This window comes from Zootermopsis nevadensis, unplaced genomic scaffold (genome assembly GCF_977971745.1).
Source record: "Zootermopsis nevadensis isolate Lab colony 2312 unplaced genomic scaffold, Znev_1.0 Znev_ptg000021l, whole genome shotgun sequence".
NCBI classification, from domain to species: Eukaryota; Metazoa; Arthropoda; class Insecta; order Blattodea; family Termopsidae; genus Zootermopsis; species Zootermopsis nevadensis.
In genome coordinates this window covers 20,568,186-20,583,756 of record NW_028259153.1, presented here as the reverse complement: position 1 = coordinate 20,583,756, position 15,571 = coordinate 20,568,186, and the positions used below count along the sequence as shown (strand labels likewise).

Below are 15,571 nucleotides of genomic sequence, written 5' to 3'. Positions count from 1 at the left end.
GGATCAGTGCAGAAGTTAAGTCATCTTATTTAGCAAATTTAATTTCCGCATTACGTAGAGTAAGTAGGTTCATGATTCCGCCCGAAGATCGGCCTCTTGGACGGGAATTCTGAGAGGAAAACAGGAAAACAAAGAAATGTTGCTTGTTGCAACATTACTTTCAGAGTGATTAACGAACGTGTACTAGGGAATTAGGTTTCGTGAACTGTAAGATACGAGACACGTGACCTGGAAGACGGAAGGGCGTTTAAAGAGGATTTTCGGAGTTTGCTCTATTGACACGGGATTTTTCAAGCATCGGCTATTGATATTTTATGTTCAGAAATGAGTCCCAGAAATTCAACGAAACTCTTTATTTGTATCACAGCGCGGAAGGTGATGCTCCAAAGGGGATTAAAATAATATACTCCGACGTACTTAGCGACCTTGAAAATTACTGTGAAGGGTCTTAGATTTCTGTTATTCATAACAAGTTATAGCTTGGATGCGCTTTATTGACACAAAACACGTTTCTTAATTTACATTAAAAGTGGAGTCTTCTGAGTTAATTGAATCGTATAGACCCTGCCCGTGGTTAGGAGATGACAAGACGTGACGGCTTCAAGAGGAACTTCCCCACCACAGCGTTCATTACAGCCGAATAGGAAATCTGACGGAACAAACACATTTTACGTTAAAACATTTGAGATAGGACGCAGTCACAATGAACTTTCAAAATCTTGCGGTAATGGCGTTCAATGAAGTTAGTAACATCGATTAGTAATTTTGAAATTTGCAGGAAGTACAAGACGCTTGGTATTTCTGTCTTCGTGCTCCTTCAGGAAGACCTCATTTTCTGCGTCCGAGGAACCGGATATTGGTGAAAATTGCACTGGCAGGTCGCTTCCGGTTACAGAAATTGACGGTGCGCCTCGTGTTCCCCTGTCTGGCGTCGTGGAGGGCCACCAGCAGCTGGAATACGTCTTCTCGCGTCGGGTTGCACATGTATCGGCCGGCGTCCTCGTACTGCGCGCGGTGACGTCCGTTCTGACGCTTCCACGGATAGCGTCGGTAGTACCGGGAGCGTTTCCATGGCACCTCCACGGTGGCATCGTCGTCGTCTTCTGCCCAGTCGCCGACGTTGTCCTCCACGTAGAGCAGTGGCGGCTCGTGCGCGGTCCAGGGCTCGTCGTCGCGTACCAACTGCTCCAGGTATGACACCAGAAGGTCCACGTCGGGTCTCACTGCGTCACGCGCGGGCTCTGAGGAACGAGAAACAATGTCAAGAGTAATGACAGGGAAAGAGACTGGAGGAATCGAAACAAATGAGCAGAAAACAGTAAAGAATTAAAAATGGAAATATTTCGATTTTCATACAGGGAAGAAGTTAATTTTATATTTGATATTTGTAGGTCTATGTTTCACTCTGTAAATCGCCTTCATTAAAAAGTCCTCAACAGAGATCTGATCCTGCAACAGTGGCTTAAACCCGATAAAGACCAAGAACCAACATGTGGGAGTTTTCGCTCCTGATTTATGAAATCGCATAGTAAAGTCTTAAATTTAGTTTGCAAAGGTGCGCATTTCTTTTCTCGAGCCACTGTTTTACCTGCACCAGTTCCTGGGGACGGGCTGTCCGATGAAGCTGCCACGGCCAACACCAAGTGGACAGTCACGACTGCTAGAAACATGGCTTGGACGCTGAGGGCAGTGCTTCAGTTGCACCACTGGATCACGACGTCGGTCCTTCTGCACGTCACACCTTTAACGCGATTAAAAATCTGTCTTAGTACGTCTAATTGGTGAACTCGGTCAGGGTACAGAAACTTCCACATAAACCAAAAAAGGTAAGGAACAGAAGAATCTGTTTTATTCCACCTGACATGATAAGCTGGCTTAGTTAACTTGAAACAACACCGGCAAAATTCTCGTAAAGACGGAGCCTGGCGAAATGTCGAGGTAAGGACGACACGCGAATTGTTACGTAGCTCGAACCTAAATTTATTCCGGCTGTGTGGTTCAGAATTACACACAGCTGAGTCTGAAACAGGATGACGGAGAGACATTTATAATAAACAGCTTGCACGCTCAAGCAATAAGCACTTTGAATAGCTCGTACAGACTTCTAGTCGTAATACCAGGACGGAGGAAATTATCAACTGGGAGACGTAGATGTGGGAGTGGACCGGAGGTCACGCTGACTGCCCCCCCCCCCCCCCAACGTTAAATATGCATAGGCGCTTCACTTTTCCCGCCGGCAACTTCATTATATCGTGTTGTGACACGAACCGTCAACCTGGACTTATTCGTAGTCGTAAATTCTGTCCACTCCGCAGATGTTCGTTCGCCCTCACGTGCGTCATCCCACGCTTTCGTCTTCAGTCTGCCTGCCGCTATCTTATGGCAGTAAATATCCCGTATCGCACAGAATAATTACCTGTTGTTTATGCATATTCGCGTGGGGTTTGCAACACTTTTTGTGGCTCCGATGCTAAGCCGCGTGGGTTGGCACCACGCGCCTTCCTGGCAATTAATGTGTCATCAGGGTAAGGCCCAGCATCACGTGTGAGATTCAGTGCACGTGAACGTACTAATGCTCTTAATCTGTAGCTCCTGGCCTTTCCATTACAAACACAGGGCAAGCCTAACGTCTAGGCCTGGGACCTGTTTAATTACATTCAAATTATGGGGGTGAGAGTTCATCGCCGAGCTCCTGTGAAGTTGCTCAGCTGAGCAGCCACTGCACGACTCGCCCAGTCCGGCCTGAAATTTTCCAGTCGATGGAATTAAGTTTTTTACAGATCTCGACTGTGATACGATGATGTACGTTTGTATCAATCCGCGATTTATTGAAATAACCCACGACCACTTCCCTTTCTCGATCATGTAGTCTCGCAGTCGTCAGTAGCAGTGCAGTTAGATGGTATAGCAGTGAGCCTGACTCCCGGAAACGCGAAATACAGCGGATCGTGTTACTCTTTTATTGTCTCGTTTTGTCTCTCGGGTCTTCCTTGTGCTCGTTTGTTGACTGTTCCGTATAAATTCTTCTGAAAACAAACCCTTGTCTTGTTTCTTTGTCCCATGTGACTCTTTTGTCGGTGCCTTGAGAACGCACGTCAATTTGTGTCCAAATTGTATTGTTAGAGTAATGGCGTTCAGTTAACTCACACGTTTTAATTATAAACATTTAAACTTCAGTAAATATTTCTTACATTAATTCTTGTACCTATGTATACACACGATTCCGTTGGGTTGACCATCATCTTAGACGTGGTGGGTAAAAGAGAGTCTCATCTGCGTTGTTGCAACTCGAAAAGACATGCTTAATACGTCACAGAAGTTAAAGTAGGCGCTGCATTAGGCGTAACTACTCTGTGACCGAGAACGATCGACAATCGAAAGTCGAATTTGCTCCGAACCGGAAACAGCCTGTTCAGTTCAGTTCCGTGAGTACGCTGGCCTGAGGATTGTGTGGTGCATGTGATGTGGTTTAAGTGTCCTAAATTGTGAAATAATAAGCGTTTATGTGCGTTGGAACAATTGTAGTTGTAATATAAACCAAACGCAGTCAAGATCCAGCCACAAACACAGTGGACAATTGGGAATGATTTGTCAGGTAAGTCAAGCCAAGTAACTGTTTTCAATAGTGACGTTCATTAATTTGGAACAGCCAGCCGGCTTAAAACATTAGCAGTATAATGTGTTTTACTAGAGATCTAATGAGCTATAAACAGTTTCAAATATATACATACGACTGTGGGTTAGTTTGCAAAACACGGCCGCTTTGACGTGAGACAAGCAAGGTGCTCCGCTTGATAGTACAGTAGTTTGTTTGGGGTTAGTGTCAGCAGTAAACATGACATGACATGACATGACCCATTGTCGTCAAATGTATTTAGGTTTAGTTCACAGTAAGTTTGGTGAAAAATGTAGGAAGATACTTTTAATATACAGGATTGTAATTCGGTTGTTCCAAGTGGCCAGTCTTTTTAGAAAATTGCGTTGTGATTGTTGTGAATACCAGTAAGCGGAATTTGGAACTTATGTCAGTCCCTCACAACCTGGAAGCAGAATTATTTACGTTCAGAGCCAGGTTTTATTTCTGTATTGCATCCAAAGTCACTGACTCACAAAGTAACTACTTGATTTGGAAGTAAGCGATACTAAAAATTGGAGCTTACGGCTTTGTCTAAATCTATCTTCGGACTGACTCCCGAAGATTCCAGAATTTTCTGACATTCATTTGCTCCTGGAATTAGATTTCCCGTTAGTTATTACGACATGTAATTTTATTAGTTGCTTTAAAAAAGTTGTTTTGTTTAATTGGTTAGGTTAGGTTAGCCAAATAGTTTAACTAACTAAATGGGTCAGCTGGCTGTTTCACTAGCTTTGTTAGTTAGTTAGTTGGTACTTAGTCTGCAGTTCGTCACTTTGATAGCCCATTTTGTTGATGGAATATTAATTATTAAATTTAAGTAGCTAATTGCACTTAACCTGACTACATGCTTCTCCAGCAATTCTCCTTGACCAAAGAACTTCATCATAATCTCCCATCAGCCTTTGCGAAAGCAATCTGCAGGAACATTGCCATACTGAAAACGAATTGCACTTCTCTCTGTAACTTTTCCCGCCTTTAATGCCCAATTTATTGCACTGATCCATATTCTGCAGGCCTTATCTTGTACGTCACACACTGTAATGCAGCTGTACCATTTTTTATGGCACAATTCTAGCGTTTTCATGACCGCCGTGCATTAAACAAACTGAATTGTTGTAAATTTAGACGCGAGGTCCAGGAGCGCCCTGTCACGCCAGAACGCGTCTCTTAGCAGCGGTACTTAACATTTAGCCTTAAGCTCGTAGCGTAGCGGAATTGCGAGTGCGACCTCTGTTATCAGGAAGTATAACCTTGAAGGGGCTTGACGGGCGCCTGGCTAAGGCGTTTAAGACGATAATGACTCGGGGGAGGAAGTAATGACCGTCTTTAAAGTATTTTAAGAACTCGTGGCGGATTATAATCAAGATTCTTAACAGTTTAAGCGGCCCTACGCCTTCACCCCGCGTTTCTGTGAATTGTCCAACAGCTCAGACCACATTACAGTTATTGCTTTGTTATTTGCGGTGACGTAGAGTGGTCATGACACGGTCTGCTGCCCACTGAACTCGAAAACGTAGCGTGGGCTCTAGCCCACATTAAAACGACGCATTGACAGCGTGACGCCACCCACACTCCGCGAAAAAATTCTGACCACGTCCGTAATCAAAATTTGTTTTGACACACGACATCGAGACACAGACCGGAGACGAATCTGTGCTGAGATTTAAAATGTCCCTTCAAGGCACGTGGTGTTTCAGTACCACGACACTCCCGAGATTAATTCAATTTCTGCCCACATTTCATGACCTGAATTAGTCATGAGTGGTCTTACCACCCGGAGAGCCAGTACCACGCAGTCGTATTAACGAGGCTGAGAGATGGCAGTTCAGGGAGGACCGCCGCCATGCTTGGGCGGCAGATTTCGTTAATTTTTCGCAGTTACACGGCAGAAACAGCTTTCTGGGGCTCCAAATCTCCTTTCTCGACTGAACGACGAAAACGCACGTTTAAAGTCTTCGCCGTTTTAAGATGATGCCATCTTCCTTGTCTCCCGCCCCCGGCCCGCACACAGCCTCCCCCTCCTCCTTTCAAAATTTGATTGAATGCACCACTCAGTTAGGGGTAATAAAACACAGAGGTATCTTACGTTACCGGCAACACAATTTTAAAGCTTTCATGGCGTAACGCCTTGGGCCACTAGAATTTACATCTCTCACTTCCCTTCTGAAGCCAATTACGTACCTCGCCCTTTGCCTGCGTCATCGAGGATGGTGTATAATAGGAAATGCGCCCTCCTTACAAGTTCAACCCCCTCCCCTTTTCCAATGCACGGAGGGCAAATAGAAGCTGATAATTAAGCAAGTTGAATGTAGAATATAGCAGCCCCTTGAATTAATTGGCAGTGGACGGATCAAATTAATACTTCACGACTGATTCGCCCCGAACCGATACGTCGCTTTTGGTTGTCCATAAATGAATTCGTAGTTGTTGTTTTTTTAAACGGCCGAACGGGTCCTTAGCTTATTTAACATCGTCATTTAAACCATTGGATGAGGAGGGGAGATTAACTTGAACACTAATCGGAGTTCGGAAGAAGTCGGGCCGAGGTGCCGTGCTTCTGCTCAGGGGCGTTGTATCAGAAATGCCTTAGTAAGAACGTCGAGGAATCCTACCGAGATCCGAACCAAGTACGCTGCCGTGCAGAGGGGCGACTACTTCTGTTTATCCGAAATTCCACAGGCCCAAGTCCCTTTATAACACTTAACCTAACTGATTGGCTGAATGGGGCAGTGCCCTCCTGATACCTATTATTAACGCCGTAGACAATTCACTTGTTTCGTTGTAGGCGTCATTATGGAAAATTAATTATTAATAATAATAATAATTAATAATTATTCACTGAACCAGTTAAAATACCTCACAACCACTAAATGCAAAATACTGTTAAGATTATAGGCTGTTTGTTCGCACAATCCATGTAACTGGTCTGAATAATTTTCTGTCTTTTTAAGCGACCTGCACATAACATAGTCTGGTTCGGTGACGTAAATAACAACGTAATTCTATGTGACTGTACTTAATGAAACAATGTAGCTGATGCAATAAACAATTTCCACCACAAGAAATGTCACGTAAAACCTTGAGTTTTAATACATTCCCCCGCTAGATAGAAGGGCGTCATGCAATTTCTAAACTAGACGTAACAAACACAAAGCAGCGTCAAAAGCACCGGACGGACTCCTGAGTGTTCGTTTTCGACGTCAGTCTTTTGTGTTGTGATGCTTACTTACTGCGTCTGAGGTCGAGATGTTTTTCTGGGATTATTCACTCGCCGCGAAATCGCAAGTCGGATGTTACAAGTATTTCGGCCGTGGTTTCAGCTGCTGATAACTGCTCAAATTCTTTTGACGCCGTCGTCTGGTGTGACCAGGGGCGGCGACGCCTTTATATACGCCCGCGTGAAGTTGTACTGCTCTGCGGACAGGCGCGCAAGGCGGGACGGAGGGGGAGAGGCTCAGACTCTCTCTCTCTACGACTCTCCGACCAATCTGATCGGCCGAAAGACTTTCGGTCCGAATTTTATTTTTATCACGAATTAATTTCTTGCAGCGTTAAACCGTTCTTGTTCTGTGCGAGAGGTGCACAAAATTTTGTTCAGGACACCTGACGGGGAAAACCCATTGAAGACCTAGGTGTAGAGGGAAGGATAACATTAAGATGGATCTTAAAGACATGTGGACTGGATTCATCTAGTGAACATGATGGCGAAACTCGTTTATTTGACGAATTGAGCGACTGTCAGCTTCTGCGCTGTGCGGACTTTCTTGGTGTAAACGTGGGGACGAGTCCCGTTACCTTCCGTGCTTGCTAATTAAACCAGCCCGAGGTGCGTTACTGTCGTTTGTTAAAAATGCCTAATAAAATAAAACGCGAAAATTACTTTCAGTTCTGGGGTCAACACTGAGGAATCATTACCCCATGAGGGCGAACGCCTCTCCCAGGAATGGCAAGTACGCGGCGGAATAAGAACGGAAGCCGAATTGACGCCAGATGTCACGTCTAAGCCAGGGGTGACCAACCTTTTAACAGCTGTGTCCGCTTTTCTCTTCTTAATTGGCCCTCGTGAGCCACCGAACGAAGAATCGAATCTTGAACTACTCTGCGTGCCCAGTTCAGGATCGTGACGAGCAACCGAAAAATGTCGCTCAAATGTCAACAATCCTTGAATTGGGTTCTTCGCGCTTTTTCTCAGTCCGTCCGTGATAAACCAAACCCCATTGCTCGCCCGTCGTTTGAGACTTTATAATCGCTATAATCTTTTAGCGTCATTTGTCGCTAAATTATTTTGTGGTTGAAACAGCGTCGTTAAATAACATAAGTTCCGTTTGACATGACATTTTATGAGCGTTTGTTCAGATGAGTTAAACATCAGATAAGATCTTATCCGACATTAAAAACGAAAATTAATGAATGACGACACAGAATTTTTCCCTCTTGATTTTATGATGAGAAGACCGGTCACATGCACAAAGAATTATCTCTGTTTTTTCTAAATTAAAAGCAAACAAAAGGGGTCAGGCCGGTTGCGTGTGCGTGTGTGAATATCACATTCTGCCAAACCTTTTCTTTTCAGAAATGTCGGTCTGATAATTCGCTTTCAGGGACTTGTACGTCGCGATTTGTGATGGACAGCGCTCTGGGTTGGCGATCAAAAGGGCACGTGGAAAGTTTATGTACGCAGTTGCGTTGTCGAGTTTAATTTACGTGGCAGATCATTTCAATCGAATGTCCGTCGTGAACGCCCAAGTCAGAAAGAACATGCTGACCCCATAACCACGTCGTTCGTAAAAGTTTGGTTTCTGAGAAAAATACGGACGGTTGAACAATTGGAAAAGTGTTCTGTAGACGCTGGGCGTTCCGCCGTCTTGGAATCAGTCTCCCGTTTGTCCGACGGCGAGCTCCACGAGGAAAACCCGATGCCTGTGTGAGGTTTTTCCACCGCGAAAAGCTGTCCGCCTCACCATCAGACCACAGCGGTGTTTTATCGCGGGGACATTATTGTGCATGTGACAAGCTGACTTAAAATAAGCTGCATCAGGGGCTTGTGAATATCAGAACGTGCATATAAAATGACTTTACTTTCATTCTGATACAATTTAATTCTGCCGAGTTTGGTTTCGGTTCGTATGGACACACGTCTCAGGTCAAAGATTCTTAGATTTTCTGAACCCAGTACGGATAGGCGTTTGTTTCTTTGCCACTGCGTCCGGAGTGGCGTTGGAACGTGCCCAGTCTTGTATTCGATGAGTCCCCCTGGGACCCTGTCCCAGGAATAAAGCGGCTAGAGCGTGAAACTGACCACTGTCTCGTTTAAGAAAGCTCCCCACTTCATCCTGAGATGACGCTTGACGGACGGGGACGCGCCAAATTCTTGACGCAGAGCGTCGTGTGCCTTGCCTACAGAAGCCCGCAGACCCGAAGGTCAGGGCGATTTTCACCGAAAATTACACGTGGAAATGTATTCTTGGAATTCTTTTACGCCTCGTGAAACTATCCTAATATTGTTTTTCATTTCGCTTTCGTCGTATATTAATCTGCTGCAAATTCTTATAATTTTGCTTTGCTTGGGGTCAGGTATTCAGGTGTATGGGATGTCGGTTTTAGCTTTGAATAAGGTTTTATTTTAATATTTACTCAGCTTGTTGGCAGACAAACGAAGCTTTGCACTCTGCAGTAATTCCATTTTGTTTCGTCTCGCGTTATTTTCCATTCGATGTGATGTATCGTCTGCAACATTTTTGTTTTGTTGTAATTTAAACTGTAATGAGAAAGAGTTTCGAGATCGTGTAATTTCCAAATGCTGGAAAAGGTGAAACGCTTTCGCTGCTGTGTGTGTGTGTGTGTGTGTGTGCACAGGCGGAGGTGCGGGCTGCAGCTTCAGGGGTCAGATGCTAACCTTTCGCTCTCCCGCCAGACACATTTCATCACATGAGACGGTATGAAAACGGGAATCTTAAATTGGGACCGCGGTTTCGAATCTCGGTCGATGCGTGGATATCGTCTCAGAATGAACAAAGACAGAGGTCAAAGCGCGCACTGGAGTGTAAATCAGGAACACAAAGATAAACAGAAGTAAAGGACATTTACGAAAGAGTCTAAAAATACCAATAAACAATGTGTTTAATTAAACATGGTTCAAAAAACTTAATGCCATATTAACACGGTGTTCCCCGCAGTTCAGTTAAGGGGTGTCACAACATATTCTGCTGTCGCAAGAGGCCCTTAACCTTGTACCTTTCACGTGATTGACTGTCACGAGTGCTTTGACCTGCCCAGGGCACTTGCATTCGGCCGAGCGGCGCCGGGCAACAGGGGTGAACAAACTCAGCTGCCTCACTTCCAGCGAAAGTGACGCCCACTTCTTATCGTCTGCAGCGGACCGACTATCTCGTCTGCCAGGGTGTACATCTCGTCCACGGTCTGAAAAAAGAACATCATGCTTCTTAAAAGACGGAAAGCTGTTGTTTGCTCAGCAGGTCATGATATTCCTCTCAGTTTGCAAACCGTAAGTTTTATCACGTGACCACGAGATCTCGTCCCAGATCCAGTCCACAGCCTCACTCCCTACTTCAGAAAGGAAATTCCTACTGTTTTCGTATTTTCCTCTTAACCGGCCTCCCCAGTGGTCAGCTGCCCTCAGGGTTCGGAACCCTCATTTATCATTAATTTCCCGTGACACAACAATTCCTTTTAATTCTACTGATTGCAGCTTTTAGGTTCTCACGGCGGTGTTCTGGGTTGCGACGTCTTGTGGTCTTGTAACTAGGTAGTAATGTTTCGAAGAAACATAGACTCTCCATCTTCAGGGCCTACAAGTCCACACGGCGTTGGCACCCAGAACAACGTCTGCATCTTCACAGCCTTGAGAACCTCGGTCATTGTTTTCGTCGTGGTCTGCGCGTCTCTTGGTGTGTTTAGATGCGAAGTTTAATCGAGGGCGATCGTGGAACGACCTCGTTTGCGGTTGGAACTGAAACTGTTAAGTAACAAGCGCGCGAGGAAGTTTACAGACTTAACGACATTAAACGAGACGTGAGCTGGACTCGTCACCTCCAGCTCCCGAAGTTTCTTCACGAGCGGCGACTCGTATCTCACCGCCTGGTTCTTCTCCTCTGTGAACGTGAGATCGTGAGTCGTCACGACGTCATCAGAGCGACGCATGTCGGGAGGCGACTGGTCAGCCGCGATGCCCATCACCGGGGCAACCTCTCCCGCCCCCACGTAGCAGCGTGACGCACCGGGCTGTTTCGTCTGAAACACGTAGAGCACGTCGAGGTCAGGTCGCCGATGGCTCCGGCAAGGGGTTGGCACTGCTGCTTTGTATTCGGCGAGAGGCGAGGTGAGCAACTACACTCACCTTTGCCTTCTTGTCTTCTATAATCTTCTTTGTTAATTGCGTTATCTTAAATACCGGGTGTTGCATCAGCTCCTCGGACGCTGCTTCAACCGGAATCTTGCCCTCGAGTATCAGCTGCTTCTCTCTTTCCATCTCCTCCGCCTGCAATGACGTAGACGTCATGAAAACGCTCGTAGTGGTTCCCGAAGGGGGCGAATGGCTGACAGGTCTCAGGGCGTGACGTCCGTGTGGCTTAATCAACAGCTGATAAACAAAGCTAACGAAGTTTTGGGAAAAATTGTACGAACATGACGCAAACAATGGCATCAGCTGTGCGAACTCCTGGGGTGGGAGTCACATTGTGACCATGTGCTTCAGAGGCATGAAGTTGTATGCTAATTATTATGTGAAATTTTGTATTCTGACGTATTTTTATAACAAAAGAAGATGGCGTCCGAGCGAAATCTATAATTAGGTTTAAGTTTGTTGAGACTGACTAGTGAAATATTGGTCCTACGCGTTGGGGACTGTTTGTGGCGAGAGATCGAATCACGCGGACAGTTCTTGTGGAAAGCGTTTTCTAGCGTTAAACTATGAGAGCATGTATGCTGCCACTTTAAAGCAGTGGCGAGGTTTACAACTAAATTATTACCTCGTGTTTCCTCCTAGCCTCGCCGTCCAGATTGAAAAATTTGAAGGAATGCTGAAGTCACACTTTTTTTTTTGAGACCTCCTTGTTACATGAAGTGTATTAATTAGCCTGTGATCTGGTTGATAATGATAAAAAAGGCGTCGCAGAGAAGGAGCTGCTCCAATTCAAATAAAATTAGCAGAATGCTCGCAGCATCCGTAATTGGTTTTATACGCTGGTGCTGTAGCGGCGTTCGTCAGAGCAAGCGTGAAACAGGTATTTTTAAATATGCAAATCGCGTTTGATTCCGCAAGGAATGCAATAACTTCACAGTGTTACGTGCAGGTCCAAGTCACGTGTAAGAGCTGGAATCCTTAATGGTCGAAATAGACGAAGGAAAATAATTATTTGATTCTTCCAGTATGGATGCAAATTCTGGGCCATAAAAGGATATTTCATTAATATTATTATTGTTATTGTAGCTTAAAGGTGCAGAACATTTCATGAAATTTTGCCCTCGTTTCAAAGTTAGGAAGTCACCGATCTCGAAACTCTGTAAGCAATTGCAGTGTATAAATCCGACGTAACTCTGATAAACGATATCACTCGAGACACCAAATTGCTTCTTAGGATTACTCACGCGGCTCGTAGCAATTCCTTGCAACTTTAATAACGTAATGGCTGCCACAGAGGCGTCGGTTCTTCGATTAACGTTCGAAAGAGATTTTAAATTTTGTTAGAGTAGCGAGTCCTTAAAATAAATTTATGATGTTGAATGGGCTATTCAATTTTTTGCTACGAAATGTTGCGCAATGATCTGATTGCGTCCATGTGTTAGTTACAGATTGGGGGCTTTTCAACGTGACAGTTCGCCACTGGTTTCCGACAATCAAGTTTTGATCACCTTAAAATGTATGCTTCATTGTTGAAAGTTGTTCAGTCGACGGACAGGACTGTGAATTTCCTCAGTGTAGCTTGGGAAACATAGTGATAGAAGGAGGATATTACTAAAATGAATCTTAAAAATAGGGCGTCATGCAGTGTTTCTAAGGATGTGGAGCGTGTTATCGACCGAGTATCCTTAAGGCCAGCCCCTGTTCCGTTGGTTCGCTTCCGATCCGTGAAATAGGCAGATACGTTCTAGAACAGTTCCTCGGAAGAACATCGCAGGCGGTCCACTTCATCATGCTTAAGACGACGAAAAGAACAAGAAAATTTACATGTAACTTCAAGATACCGGGTTTTTGTTGAGCTTCGTCGTTTGGAAGGACAAATCAAGAACACAAACTTTTAAAAATATATATATATATATATATATATATATATATATATATATATATATATTGTTACTAAGAGTCTTTATTAAAAGAGAAGTCCTTCTCTCTCTATTTGACGTTCTAAAGAAATACGTGTTCTGTTTGTTTCTCCAAATATTTAACGAGTCAAAGAGAACATGAAATACAACAAAGTCACGTAATGAAGTTTGAAGACGATAAATTACTATTTGAGACTTTTTATAAGATATTATTTTTAAAGGGGGGGGGGGATTCCGCATGGATCCCTCTGAAAGTTAATCTTTTCTGAAGTTTGCTTACGAACCGGAAAACACGGTAATAAAGCAATGAAATATAAGGCGACCTCCCACACCACGCACAAACTGCTCTTTGCGTGAAATCGTGCAAATTAATCCCGCGGGAGATTTCAGTTTAGACCGAAAAGGTGAACAGGGTTCCTGTACGCATGCGCAAACTCTTGTCCAACTCCACGGGGTTCGAGAACATGTACCTGAGATAACTGTGTCACATAAGAGGAAAGATGTGACGTGTGAACACAGGGAAGGGGGTGGTGGTGTGTGTGGAACTGAGACTACTTATTTAGCCCTCCAGCTGTTACATCGATCTAACAAATTTCCGGGTCAGTGGCCTAAAAGATCTTTTAGTCTGATGTTCAGAAGAAGGAAAAAGTTATAAGCGTGGCTCATGACGTGTAGGCCATGGTTTTACTTTTGTCAGATGAAACACTGCTCATAGTTTGGAAAACTGCGTAGATTTTGTCACCAGGAGCGATGTTCTACGTTTAGAGACGACCATTGTAATTTGCGCGGCACTGAAAGGCAGATGGTGAAGGTACCTTCCAGGGTTGTTTGCATGCAGATGCGAGCAGTGGACAAATTACCTCTCTCTGCTGTATCCTGTCGCTCTGCGTCTTCAGGTGGTCCTCGCAGATCTTGGCCTGCAATTTCTGCATGAACTCGCGGTCAGTGACTCTCAGTATGTTACTGCCCATGCGCTGATCGAGACCGGAGCTGAGAGCAAACATCAAACACGCGAAAACTATAAATTCGATGTCGCTTTCGGTCTACGGAAACTTTCCGCAGAATAAACGTACCTGTTTATTAAAGAATCGCATGCATTACAGTAAACGTTGATTCATGAATCGAAGTAAAACATCTTTTTATAGTGGGACAAACAACAATAATTCAAATGACAAATTGAATTTCAGTGTGATTTTATTTTATAGGGCGCATTCCATGTCGTGATTTGGCCCTAACGCACTTCAATTTGTAATGAGTCTTTCGCCGGTAAGTTACACTACCTGCCTCACACACGCGTCGGAGAAGTTGCCGGTTCAGCACGGCGCAACCCTAAATTCGCTACTGTTTATGTTCAGAAGCGAATTCTCAAGAGTTTCATTAGTCTCTTTGTTACTACGTTCAGAACGTAACTAACAAACTAACTAACTAACTAACTTACTTGTCCTTCCTGAGAAGCTAATAAATCCCTGTCTGTCATGGAACCCGAAAGTTCATTACCATATTCACAACAGCCCGCCAAAGATTAATGCGGTTCAAGTCTTTGAGATAATTTTATGTCGCGTTGTTCGTATTCCTAATAGTTTTAACGTTTAACTAGATTATTAATAACGACGGATGTGACACCTCCATTGTTTGATCGGCGTATGTACGTGTGTGTGTGCGCCTTAACCTACGCGTATCCTGTCTGCATTCCGTTGTATTTAATGCCATTGATGTGGAGTCTCTGTTCGTTATGGTTTGAAGCACAGGACGATTGTTTAGAAACTTCGCCCGTTAGGATGCAATGATTCGTGGGTGAAACGACAACAAATCATATTTCGTTCGTGACAGAATTTGTCTCTTGTGAATCCGCCCATGCATTCGCACTGTTGGTTAGGCTGTACTTTTGAAAGTCGTGTCGTTGTTACTCGAAGATGTTTATTTCTGAAAAAGATTGAATTATTCAGTTGTTACACCCCTTCATAAACTACTGGGTACTAAAGGACCAAAATTAAAACTTTTAAGGCTGAAGTGTTATATTGATTTTAATGAACAATAAAGCAGTTTCAACCTTTAAAGATTTCTACTCGAAATAATAAGCTTGGTGTTTACTCTAGGAAATGAGGCGGTGATAATTTGCAGTAATTTCTTATGTGGCTGTCCTGTAAAACCGCTGTAAAGCTGTCCGTCTCTCGTAAGGATCGTTTGTGTCTAGTCACCTTTTGCCTGAAAGATAACACACCGCACTTGGTGCCTGGTTTACGCTTACGAATAGGCTATTAGTTTATACGTTCAACTGTTTTTCAAACTGCGTAATACACTACACGCACTCTCGTTGCACAGCTTAGCAATCCAAAGCGCATTTAACACAATTTAAAGCTGTTTATTTGTATCCAGCAGAGCGAGAGCTCAGTTAATACCCACACGTGTGTCTGCAGTATCGCACGTGGTCGAAACAATTTCGTCGCTGTATGTTTCCGTGGGTCAGGATAAAACCGCGAGACCCCGATGTCGCGCACGTGACAAACGGTTTGCCCTGAAAGTAAGTAACGACGCACTGCAGTTCTGTCACTATGTCGCCACAGGAATGTTTCAACTTTTTAGCTTATTACGACGAACACTACTGAAGGAGTTCTGTAAAACGAGCCACCTGACATAAACGAGTAAGAACCT

General features: G+C 44.2%; 3 protein-coding genes across 7 annotated transcripts in view; 1 reads left to right on the top strand and 2 right to left on the bottom strand.

Annotated features, from left to right (window-relative positions):
• Positions 1-473: 473 nt before the first annotated feature.
• Positions 474-7,029, bottom strand: LOC147873221 (uncharacterized). Of its 5 annotated transcripts, none has more exons than XM_087352796.1 (3): positions 6,864-7,029; positions 1,589-1,741; positions 474-1,241 (listed from the first exon to the last, which is right to left on the bottom strand). In XM_087352796.1, the coding sequence occupies exons 2-3, from the start codon at positions 1,668-1,670 to the stop codon at positions 829-831; spliced, it is 495 nt and encodes a 164-aa protein (XP_087208922.1). In that variant the 5' UTR covers positions 1,671-1,741; positions 6,864-7,029; the 3' UTR covers positions 474-828. The 5 variants fall into 5 exon arrangements, with proteins under 5 accessions (XP_087208922.1, XP_087208920.1, XP_087208921.1 ...); XM_087352794.1 differs by having other exon boundaries at positions 6,868-7,027; XM_087352795.1 differs by lacking the exon at positions 6,864-7,029 and adding an exon at positions 3,206-3,299.
• LOC110833838 (uncharacterized) overlaps positions 3,569-15,571 on the top strand; it is a 25,542-nt gene continuing 13,539 nt past the window's right edge. The window contains exon 1 of the mRNA XM_087352801.1: positions 3,569-3,595. Within this exon, the coding sequence (XP_087208927.1) occupies positions 3,584-3,595 (12 nt within the window). The 5' untranslated portion in view covers positions 3,569-3,583. The remainder of the gene's footprint in view (positions 3,596-15,571) is intronic.
• On the bottom strand, positions 9,917-13,931 carry LOC147873220 (uncharacterized). The gene is made up of 4 exons (XM_087352793.1): positions 13,780-13,931; positions 10,995-11,135; positions 10,688-10,888; positions 9,917-10,057 (listed from the first exon to the last, which is right to left on the bottom strand). The coding sequence occupies exons 1-4, from the start codon at positions 13,921-13,923 to the stop codon at positions 9,971-9,973; spliced, it is 573 nt and encodes a 190-aa protein (XP_087208919.1). The 5' UTR covers positions 13,924-13,931; the 3' UTR covers positions 9,917-9,970.